At 51.4% G+C, this 12,009-nt stretch overlaps 1 protein-coding gene across 4 annotated transcripts in view; it reads left to right on the forward strand.

Moving 5' to 3' along the window:
* DNM1L (dynamin 1L) overlaps positions 1-12,009 on the forward strand; it is a 56,548-nt gene that overhangs the window by 19,831 nt on the left and 24,708 nt on the right. For all 4 annotated transcript variants that reach the window (XM_088478282.1, XM_088478284.1, XM_088478283.1 and 1 more), the window contains 2 exons: positions 11,093-11,139; positions 11,363-11,434. In XM_088478282.1, coding sequence (XP_088334408.1) covers positions 11,093-11,139; positions 11,363-11,434 — 119 coding nt within the window. The remainder of the gene's footprint in view (positions 1-11,092; positions 11,140-11,362; positions 11,435-12,009) is intronic.

Here is a 12,009-nt window from a genome sequence, read left to right on the forward strand (position 1 = left end):
CCCCCCTCCCCCCCTCCCCCCCCCCCCCCCCCCACATCATGTAAAGGGCATAGAGAACCAGCCTGTACTGAATGTAACCTCCCTGACACCGCTTCGGAGGCCTGGGAGCTGTGAAGAGGTGGCCGCCTGTCAGTACTTTCTCTGAGGCACAATTCCATTTTGTGGAACATAGTACTAAAGGGCGTTGTTTAATGTTTTCACTAAAAGGTGACTCTGCATACTGTATGCTAAAATATAAAATGCATTTGGTAAAAATGGCAATACTGTCTCTTACATATAATAATGGGGGAGTTGACTATGGAATGGCAGATAGCACCCGCCAGCATTGCATGTTTTCCCTTGCACCTCTATTGCGATGTTAAACCTACCGTATATAGCCGATATCTGCGCGGCCCCGACGGCACATCACGTTCAATTGAGTCCTACCCATAGAGGATGAGAGGCCACGTTCAGTCTTTAAGTATACTTGAAGACCGGAAGTCTACTGTGCATAGAACAAAATCTTCCCTCTCAACTTTGTCTAATCTTTTCAGTACTGGCTTCCTGGAACTTCTTCCATATAGAATTGAGTGTTATTTGTAACGCTCTTCTATACAGCACTGGAGTGATCCTTTTCAGGCCTCTTACCCCCTGGCATGGAAGCCACATGTAAATGGATCCGATCTAGAAACCACTGTCTAGTATCCACATACCCATTGGCCTGTCATCTTGTGTTCTTGTGTTCCATTCTGGAATAGGTGGTGTTCCATGTTTGAATGCCTGAGAAAGCCTACAGTCACTTGTAATAACATTTCTACTTCAGGGTCCATAGGGTATCCACAGGATACCTTGGGGTATAGGTGTGACGTCAGTCGCAGGGCACCAAAGAGTTAAGCTTTCAGCCTCCCAGGATGCACTAGGTCCCCCTCCTATACCCCGCCCCCGGGCCAAGGCACCTCAGTTTAGTTTGGTGCCCGGCCGGCGTCGGGTGCACCTGTCGGAGTGGGGGCTAGAAGAGCCCCTGAAGCTTTCTTCAGTGCAGCTGTGGCTGCACATCTGGATGTACAGCATGGACAGTCAGTCCTGACGTCCATGCTGTCTTCCCTACACCCCCGCCGGTACCAGAACGCCGGTACCGATCCGGGGATGCTGGTGAGCATCTGGGGTCACAGCTAGCGGTGACCCCAGATGTTCCGGACCATGGCCGGATCCAAGGGGGACAGAGGTAAGCAGCGGGGTCCCGCGGTGGGTCCCCGCTGGTCACATGGTCCTAAGTCCCCAGGCAGGGGGCTCCCTGGGGACTGGCTGCAGCGTGGAGCCAGGTACTGAACCTGCGCTTTCCACTACCCCCTGGGACAGCGGACCGCAGCAGAGCGGTAGCGCTGCAGCGTCCCAGGGGTTAAATGCATGCCAGGGGAGCACGCCTTCCCTGTCTCACAGCCGGCGCCTCCCCCGCTGCACACAGCCCTCTCTGCACTGTGCTGACTGGTCCTGTGTCAGCGCTCCTCCCCCAGGCCAGCTTCTCTCTGCTCCTCGGCGGCCATCTTCTCTGCAATGCATGGTGAACGCTGCTGGAAGTCTGGAAGGAAGCATCGTGGTCTGGGTCCCCCCGCATACCTCTCCTCCGCTGTGGCTCAGGTCTGTGTATGCAGCGCTGTGTCCTACCAGGCCCTGTGTCTGTGTAGTTGAGTGATCAGCGCTGTTAGTGCAGGAATTGTTATTTCTCTGCATTGTATGTGACTGTGCTAGCGCTGCCTGTAACTTTTCTTCTCTAAACTGTCAGCTTTATTACTGTCCCTGTTATTTCTGCTAAAGCCCTTGCGGTGCGGTGCTGCAGGGTGGTCTCTCGCCTATTTAATACTTAATTGGTGAGAGAGGTCACATACGTGGTGCCATCATGTCTGAAAGTGATTTTCCCCTCCGGCTACAGTGTACCACGTGCAAAGTACCGTTAGCGGAGGGGGAGGGTAGCGTGGAGGGCCTTTGCCGGCAGTGTTTGTCCATGGCGCGGCCTATTACGGTTACAGCACCGGTACAGGAGCCGCCCTGGGCTTGTTTCGCTCAGGCGTTAACAGCTTTAGTGGGCCAGTTAGCTCCGCAGCCCGCGTTTACTCCGATGGGTTTGTCCCAGCAGTCTGTGGTGTCGTCACCCATGCAGGGGTTCCCACGACAATTGGTGGTACCCCACAGTCTCCCTATTTCCCCGCTCCCGGGTTCTCAGGAGCCAGCGTGGGTTAACTCCCTGACGAGTTCTGTACAGCACTTGTCGGATGTGTTGCAAGGGGAGTCTGTGATGCGGCCTCATAAAAGGCCGGTGGCGTCTCTGTCCGCTCCTTATGAGGATGACGAAGGGACGTCTGATGATGGGGAGATTCTGGATCCTTACGATCAGGAACCTCTCCATACTAAGGACGCTGATGCTAAGTCCAAAGTATATATTCCTGGACTTATTCGGGCGGTCCGCACAGCCTTGGTGATTGAGGACGAAGTTCCCCCAGCGGCTAAATCTAAGTATGCCTTTTTCAAAGATGTGAAGGGCGATGCCACAGTCTTTCCTCTTTCGGGTCAGTTGGTGGACCATTTAGAGGAGGCGTGGAAACAACCTGGCAAAAGATACCAGCCGCAGAGACGCCTGGCGGTGGCTTATCCGTTCGCGGATAATTATTTTGCGAAGTGGGAATCCCCTCCACAGGTGGATTCTCACGTGACCCGTCTTGTCCGTAGTGCCACATTGCCGATGCCATCCATGTCCTCCCTTAAGGATGCTACGGACCGCAAGGTAGAAATCTGCCTGAAGTCCGCTTATTCCCTTGCAGGGGGGGCAGCACGGCCGGCTATGGCCATTTGCTGGGTTGCCAGAGCGATGGAGCGCTGGGCGGATTAATTAGAGGCTTCTTTTGAATCCGACTGTCCGGCCGAACAGGCGGAGTTGATTGGCAATCTCCGTGATTCGGCCACCTACATCAACGAGGCGGCTCTAGACATTAGTACTCTGGTGTCTAGAATTTCTTCAGCAGCGGTAGCTGCTCGTCGCACCTTGTGGCTGCGATCCTGGAAGGCGGACGCAGATTCCAAGAAAGGTCTGGAAGCGTTGCCGTTTACCGGAGAAGTTCTCTTCGGTCCGGATCTGGATAAGATTGTGGCCACGCTGGCGGCAGCCAAATCTGCTTGTCTCCCATCGGCCGCTGCTCCTTCTGGTTCTGGACCCATTGTCCTTTCGGTCATCTAGGGCCCAGGGCTGGCCCAAACCACAGTCGTTTCCTCGACAGGCTGGCCCTAAGAAATCGGTCAAGCCCCGGAAACAGGCATGGAGTACCAGACGTCCGGCCCCCAAGCCAGATGACAAGCCTGCGGCCTGACGGTCCGGGTCTCCCCTTGGGGGATCCCAGGGTGGGAGGCCGCCTGCTGCAGTTCTCCCGGTGTTGGTCGTTCACTACGACAGACACTTGGGTTCTGGAGGTGGTCTCCCACGGGTACGCCCTCTCCTTCCGGCACAGACCCCCGGCTCGATTCTTCACCACGGGTCTACCATCAGACCGGAACAAGGCTACGGAGCTGCGGAAGGTATTGCACACTATGCTCCAGGCTGGAGTTATAGTGCCTGTTCCATTCTCCCAGAGGGGCCAGGGTTTCTATTCAAATCTATTTTTGGTACAGAAACCCAACCGATTCTCAACCTCAAAGCACTCAACAAGTCTTTGCGGGTCCCGAAGTTTCGGATGGAGACCCTACGGTCCATCATTCTGGCGCTGGAACCTGGGGACTACATGGTGTCATTGGACATACAGGACGCTTACCTGCATGTCCCTATTCTTTTGCGCCATCAAGAGTTCCTTCGGTTTGCAATCCGCAGCGACCACTTCCAGTTTCGGGCGTTACCTTTTGGCCTGGCGACAGCACCACGTGTTTTCACCAAGGTGATGGCGGTCATGGCGGCTTCTCTGCGGCTGCAAGGAGTCCGCATGTTGCCGTACTTGGACGACCTGTTATTGGTGGCAGGATCTCCAGAGCTCCTGTTACACCACTTGGACCTGACCATTGCACTGCTGCAACGGCACGGCTGGCTAATCAACTGGCAGAAGTCCACTCTAATCCCGTCTCGGAGGATTCTGCATCTTGGAGCCTTATTGGACTCGGGACAGCAAAGGATCTTCGTGACGGAGGACAAGATCTCTGCTTTACAGTCAAGGGTGCGCAGTTGTCTGCACAGCCGCCGGGTGTCCTTACACTCGGCGATGAGGTTACTGGGCTCCATGGTGTCGGTGTTCGACATGGTGGAATACGCCCAGTTTCACTCCAGACCTCTGCAGCACCTGATCCTGTCCAAGTGGAACGGGCTGCCTCAGTCTCTGAAGTTCCAGACGATTGTGCTCACCCCGGAGGTTCGCCTGTCCCTTGCGTGGTGGTTAAAGACGACCCACCTCAACAAGGGACGTCCGTTCTGGGTTCCAAATTGGGTCCTGTTGACAACGGACGCCAGTCTTCGGGGCTGGGGAGCAGTTTCGGGTCCACACTTGTTCCAGGGCAGGTGGACGCCGACAGAAGCGGAGCTTCCAATAAATATCTTGGAACTCCGTGCGGTCTTCAATGCTCTCCTGCAGGCACAGCGGTTTCTCCAGGGTCACCCGGTGCAGGTCCAGTCGGACAATGCTACCACCGTGGCCTACATAAACAGGCAAGGAGGAACTCGCAGTCGGGCGGCTCTCGTAGAGGTCTCTCGGATCCTGGTTTGGGCGGAGCGCAATCTTCCGGCCATATCAGCGGTCTTCATCCCGGGAGTGCTAAATTGGGAGGCGGACTTTCTAAGTCGCCAGGACGTTCATCCAGGGGAATGGTCCCTGCACCCGGACGTTTTTCAACTACTGGTGGACAGGTGGGGTCTTCCAGAAATCGACCTCATGGCGTCCCGGCACAACAACAAGTTGCCGGTGTACGGGTCTCGCACAAGAGACGAAGGGGCGTCTCTGGTGGATGCTCTGTCCGTCCGGTGGACGTTCCGGTTCGCATACCTGTTCCCTCCGGTCTCCCTTCTTCCACGGGTAATCCGGAAATTCAAACAGGAAGGAGGGACGCTCCTGTTGATAGCTCCCGCGTGGCCCAGACGGCACTGGTTCTCAGACCTTCAGGGTCTGTCCGTGGACAGTCCTCTGCGGTTGCCGCTACGACCGGACCTTCTGTCTCAGGGTCCTTGCCTTCACCCGGACCTGACTCGGCTGTCTTTGACGGCGTGGCTGTTGAGACGGCCATGCTGAGGTCCCGGGGGTTTTCCAGCTCTGTGGTGCGTACCATGTTACGAGCTCGGAAACCGTCTTCCGCGAGGATATACCATCGCGTGTGGCATACGTTCTTCCAGTGGTGTCGACCGAGAGGTTATGCACCGCGGGAGTTGCGTCTGTCTCGGATTCTCGCCTTCCTGCAAGCGGGACTAGATCATGGGCTTCGCCTTGCTTCTTTGAAGGTACAGGTTTCGGCCCTATCTGTCTGGTTTCACCGTAGGATTGCTACAATCCCGGATGTGCGCACCTTTATGCAAGGTGTTCTCCGTATTCAGCCGCCCTTTGTTCCACCTGTGGCGCCTTGGGATTTGGCTGTGGTCCTGAGGGCTCTCCAAGGACCGCCGTTTGAACCACTGGGCTCAGTGAATATTAAATGGCTAACAGCTAAGACTGTTTTCCTTCTGGCCGTTGCTTCGGCCAGACGTGTTTCTGAGTTAGGGGCTCTTTCTTGTAGACCCCCTTTCTTGGTTTTTCATGGGAACAGGGCAGTGCTCCGCACTCGGCCCGAGTTTCTTCCCAAAGTTGTTTCCCAGTTTCATGTTAACGAGGAAATAGTTGTTCCGGCCTTTAACTCGCCGGGTCTTTCCGTGGGTGAGGCCTCTTTGGATGTTGTGCGGGCCTTAAGGACTTATGTTGACCGCACTTCTTCGTTTAGGAAGTCGGACGCTTTGTTTGTCCTCTATGGCTTCTGTAAAAAGGGTTGGCCTGCTTCAAAGCAAACTTTGGCAGCCTGGATCCGTATGGCTATTTCTGAAGCTTATCTTCATGAAGGCCTACCGGTCCCTCCTTCTCTGAAGGCTCATTCCACTAGGTCTGTGGGTCCTTCGTGGGCAGCTCGACGTGGTGCCTCGGCAGTTCAGATCTGCAAGGCTGCTACGTGGTCTTCTGTCCATACCTTCGTGAGGTATTACAGGTTTGACACCTTTGCCTCTCAGGATGCTTCCTTCGGGCGGCGGATTTTCCTTTCTGCACAGGAGCGTCCCCACCCTTAAAGGATACTGCTTTGGGACATCCCCAAGGTATCCTGTGGATACCCTATGGACCCTGAAGTAGAAAATATGAGATATGGTAAGAACTTACCCTTGTTATCTCTATTTCTACGAAGTCCATAGGGTTCCACAGGACTCCCGCCCTGTCGCACCTGTGCTGCAGATGGGCTTTGCTCTGGTCACCGGTTTTCCGTCTCCCTCTGGTGAGAATGCGATTCTTGTATGTGTCCAGATCTTTGTTCTCTCTCTTCCTTCTCCTCCTCCGGCCTATGGCTTGGTAACTAACTGAGATGCCTTGGCCCGGGGGCGGGGTATAGGAGGGGGACCTAGTGCATCCTGGGAGGCTGAAAGCTTAACTCTTTGGTGCCCTGCGACTGACGTCACACCTATACCCCAAGGTATCCTGTGGAACCCTATGGACTTCGTAGAAATAGAGATAACAAGGGTAAGTTCTTACCATATCTCATATTATCTAACGCCGATTAACCTGTAGCTTAATGACAGTGCCCACATTTAATATTTGCAGAACTTCTCCAACCATGTTCCCGGCTATGGCCTTCTGTAAGGTGTATATATGATTTGGTTAGTGTGGAGTTGCTGGAGAGTCTTCAGCCTTCTGTCTGGCACTGCAGACTATGGGCTTGGTTCAGCAAGCAACGCAAAGGAGAGAACGCACGTACTTGGCCGATGTTTTTGTACTGCGCATGCATCATTCTGTGTGTGCGCAAACTAGCCAGTGGGATCGGGTAAGAGTACGCAGACTACACGCAGCGTGCACGCAGACCCCTTCCGATATTGATTGACAGGAAGTGCCGTTTGTGGGTGGCGACGGTCGGGCGAACGCAGACGTGCCTGTGCGTTGGGACGCTGTTTTAGGGACGTCTAGAATTAAGTCAGTGCGGCGACGGACACAGTGATGAGACTCCGTGCACACAGGATGTTGCCAAGATCCTGCGCGATGTCTGGTTCACCACTATAATGCAAATGTGGTCGAATTATCTCGATGTTACCGATGTTATCTTGCGTACTGATCAGGCTGAGAGTAAAGGGAGATGGGCGGCTTAATATGGGGCTGGGCGTCTGCACGTTGTGCTGCTGTCTCCGTGCGTATGCAGTGATTAGTATATTCTCGCAGCGGCCGGGTGCGTGCGATCTCTCCTTTGCGTTCCCTGCAGAATCGGGCCCTATGTACGTGGATGATTGTGTCCTTTTGCAGCTTTTCTAGCTCTGCCTGTGACTGCTCGTTTCCAAAAGGAAAATGCCTGCGGCATCTGGGATTAATGAATCTGACTCATACTGTGTATCTCAGCGTAGCCCCCACCCATACACAGTGCCTGTAAGGTCTCCTCATCCACTCGCTGGACGTCTTTCTCTGTTCGCTGTTTTTGCTAGTATTATTGTACCCTGGTAACTGCAGGGTGGGGGGCGCTGGGGAATAGGAGGCTGCCGTCTGCAGTAACAGTCAAAGTTGAGCAATGGGGTTGATGCAGAATTGCAGTACGAAACGCAGGTTGCATGTTTTCATACTACACCTGCTGAATGAAGGGGTGTAATTTGGCGTTCTCACATAGGCAATGTCCGGTAAAGGAGCATCATTGGAATTGCGGCCAATGCAGAGTTGGCCGACTTAATGCCCGTTCTCAGATGTATATTATGTGCTAAGTATAGACAAGCGCAGACTAATGGTGATGACTGATATCGGGCCGAGTGTACTGATTGGACAGTCCACGTGCAAAAATGCGAACAGCGCTGCATACGGGCGCATATACGCATTTAATCTTGTGCACGCCATGCAGAATTAATTACTGGGACTAGATTAAACTCTACACCAGGCCCCTTGTGTGGTGTTTTTTTTGTTTATTTAATTCCATATCTAGATTTTTGTAATTTTGTTAGCCTGAAATCTATCGTAATAGTTACCTAATCCTCATAAATAAATGTATGCAAACATTCCCGTGTCCTGATTGATTAGGAGATAAAGGGCCTGATCAGATCAGTGCACGGTATTGCAGCAGCGACTGCGTCTTTTTGCTAATGATGCCGCCGATGGTATTCGTACGGTGACGCCCACCGGGTGCGGCATGGTGCTCATTAAGATGCATTGGTCACACCGTTGAATATTGCATCAGTCCAGTGGAGGAGTAGATTATCCATCTGAACATGGCCGCCTGCGTCCGTGCAACTGCGTCTGAATATAGTTGCTGACTGCAACACGCCCGTGTCTGGCTAGCCGCCATTCTGTGACCACCCAGAAACGCACACTAAAATTCCCCCTTTCTGCTTCCAAATTTTTCTGCGGCTCCCAGTGGTACCCATCTGGACTCATTGGCCGTGTGATGCGGACACGTCTGCAGACTTGAAACATCGGCGGCTTGCGTGCGCGGCATCAACACTGCGTCCTCCTCTGCACCATATTGTGTTTGCCGTGCTGCTCGCTGCAGACTATTGTCCTGTTATCAGCTGTTCTCTGCACACAGACAGCGCCAGTGACCGGCCTTCCTCCCGTGTCCCAGCTTTGCATCACACGTCTTCAGTTGGGATGAGCACCTGCAGGTTTTGTGTGTGTATATATATATATATATGACATTATTCTGTGTCCTCTTCTGTTGAAGCCAGCGTACCTTTCGGATTCAGTGGACCTCATAAAACAGGCGTGATCAGCCTATAGAGAGCTGGGACAGGTCATGCTGGTTCTTGTAGTTTGTCGATCAATATTCATACCACTGACAGGTGAAGTGAATAACGTTGATTATCTTGTTACGATGGCACCTGTAAAGGGGTGAGATATACTAGGCAGCATGTGTACAGTCAGTTCTTGAAGTTGATGTGCTGGAAGCAGGTAAAACAGGCCAGTGTAAGGATCTGAGCGACTTTGACAAGGGCAAATCTGTGATGGCTAGACAGCTGGGTCATAGCATCTCCAAAACAGCAGGTCTTGTGGGGTGGTCCAAGGAAGGACAACCGCTGAACTGACGACAGGGTCATGGGCGCCTGAGGCTCATTGATGCGTATAGGGAGAGAAGGCTATACTGTCTGGTCCTATACCACAGAGAATCTATTATAGCACAAATTGCTGAAAAAAAAGTGAATGCAGGCTATGATAGAGAGGTGTCAGAACACGCAGAGCATCACAGCTTGCTGCATAGCCGCAGACCGGTCAGGGTCAGAGCTGGAGCAATGGAAGAAGGTGGCCTGGTCTGATGAGTCACGTTTTCTTTTATGGACGGACGGATGCATGTGCCTCGTTTACATGGAGAAGAGATGGCACCAGGATGTTCTATGGGAGGAAGGCATGCTGGAGGAGGCAGTGTGATACTCTGGGAAACCTTGGCTCCTGGCATTCATGTGGATGTTACTTTGGTGCATACCACCTACCTAAACATTGTTGCAGACCGTGTACACATCTTCATGGCAACAGTACCCTCTGGGCCTGATTCAGCTTGGATCGCAGTTGCTAATACGCACGCAATCGGCCGATTGTTTCGCACTGCGCACGCATGGCAGTGCACGATGATCACAGCGGCTACGCAGACCCAACGCAGAGTGATTGACAGGAAGTGCCATTTGTGGGTGGTCGGCCGAACGCAGGCGTGCCAGTGTGTTCGCACGCTGTTTCAGGGGTGTGCATAAATTATCCACTGCGGAGACATACGCAGTGTGAGGTCTAAGCGTGCGTGGCTGTTAGCAATTTCTGAGTAAGGTCAGTGTGCGCATGGGTCCGATGGTACTCGATTGTACCGATGGTTTCGCTATTCTGCAGTGTCACAGATGTGCGTATGGTAAAGTGGGCGTCCTTATGTGGTGCGGAGTTTGATATCGCAGTTGAACTGCGTGTGTACGCGGTATTGCGATCTGTAGTGAATCAGGACCTTATTGAACAGGATAATGCGCCCGGTCACACTGCAAACACTGTTCAGGGGGTGTAGTACGTATTACCGCCGGCGATTCAAATCCCGACAGCTGAAGCCCAGCGGGCGTGAAGATCCCGATCTCTAATAAGGTAAGTATAACTAACCCTATTCTCCCACCTAACCCTTCCTTAGGGGTGCCTAGCCTCCCTCCAAAGTGCCTAACCCTAACCTTCCCAGGGGGGTGTCTAACCCTAAGTTCCCCCCCGGGAGCCATAAAACCTAACCCCCCCGTGCGCGGCTGTCCGCGCCTGGGTTACCTTCGTTCGGTGTGTCGGGCACCCGGCATAGCTTTTCGACACCTGTCATTAGTACCATGCCGGGATTAGACAGTCGGGAAGCCGGCGGTTGGTATTTAGACCGCCTGCTTCCTGACTACATCCCTGTTCAGGAATGATTTGAGGAACATGACAAAGAAATCAAGGTGTTGACTGGGCCTCCAAATTCCCCAGATCTCAATCCAATGAATATATAATTTATTCTAAGAATACAGGTAGAAGTGCACATATTCGTGTGTTCCTGTATTCTACGGGACACATTGATACTGCAGACATTAGTGGACCTTAATTAAATTGTCAATATGAAATAATGTTCTGTGGCTGTACGTAATCCTTTATTTCTCTGCCTTTTTGCAGTATTCTGGGATGTACAAAATCTCAGATATTAAGCTCCCAGCTGCCTCCATATAACCTGCACAGAATGGACCTAACTTGTAAAATGTATAGAATATATGAACTTTTTTTTTTATTTTTTTTTTCTCTTTCTTGGCCATTGATGAGGAAAGCTTAGACCCACTGTAAGGTTTGGTGCCCAGGGCGTAGGCTGCAGAACTCCCTGCTGGAATGTTACGGCTGCACTCGTGTCAGGCGATCACCATCCCGCGCAGATAAGGGGATTTATAAACTCTGATATTCAAGGTATTTTTCTCTCTTCCTTTCAGGGGTCGATGCTGATGAATGGGGAAAATTCCTCCACACAAAAAACAAGGTATGATAGTATTTGGAATCCTATTCTATGTGACGGATTCCCCGTGTCCGGTGCTTGCCCGTACTATACAACAGCTGCCGGCAGCCATTTTGCACACTACCAGCGTTTACATTCACTGTGTCTAATGGGTGCTTGTCACATTTTCTGCTAATCGCGCTCATCGCCAATTCGCTGTTCCCACGTGAATATCTGGCCTGCTTGCTAATCTCTGTTATCATTGCAGATATACACAGACTTTGATGAAATCCGCCAAGAAATCGAGAATGAAACTGAAAGAATTTCTGGCAATAACAAAGTAAGATAAATATCTGTGAGGAGATGGTTACAGGACAGGCTAATCTCTGGTGTGTTGGCCCAGGTTACTATGCACCTGCTGCATATACTGCAACGATGTTCTGTTCTACCTGCTCTCTAGCCCTGAGCGCACGCCACACTCCTGTCCTCTCGTTCCTGGGACCAGTATAACTGGTTAATTTGTTGTACTGTAACATAAAGGCAGTGTAGACCTTCACTGGGATATTTGTTGACAATTGATGTCTTTCCATCCGATGTCTGTAATAATGGGTTGCATAAAATTGGATTTAAAAAAAAAAAAACCAAAAAACAAAATAAAATAAAAACTGATTTATTTTATTTAAATAGGATTTTTTTTTATTAATTTCATTTTTTTTAAATAAACATTTAAAACGTTTACTTAGGATTTTTTTATTAATTTTTTTTACATAAACTTTTTACATTTTTAAACATTTATTTAAGAAAAAATAATTAATTAAAAAATCCTATTTAAATCAAATCTGTTTTTTTATTTTTATTTTTTTAAATCCGATTTTTATGCACCCCTGTAACCTGTACCCTCTGTTCCTACAAAAC

The sequence above is a fragment of the Taudactylus pleione genome, unplaced genomic scaffold (genome assembly GCF_031769625.1).
Source record: "Taudactylus pleione unplaced genomic scaffold, aTauple2 ptg000212l, whole genome shotgun sequence".
NCBI classification, from domain to species: Eukaryota; Metazoa; Chordata; class Amphibia; order Anura; family Myobatrachidae; genus Taudactylus; species Taudactylus pleione.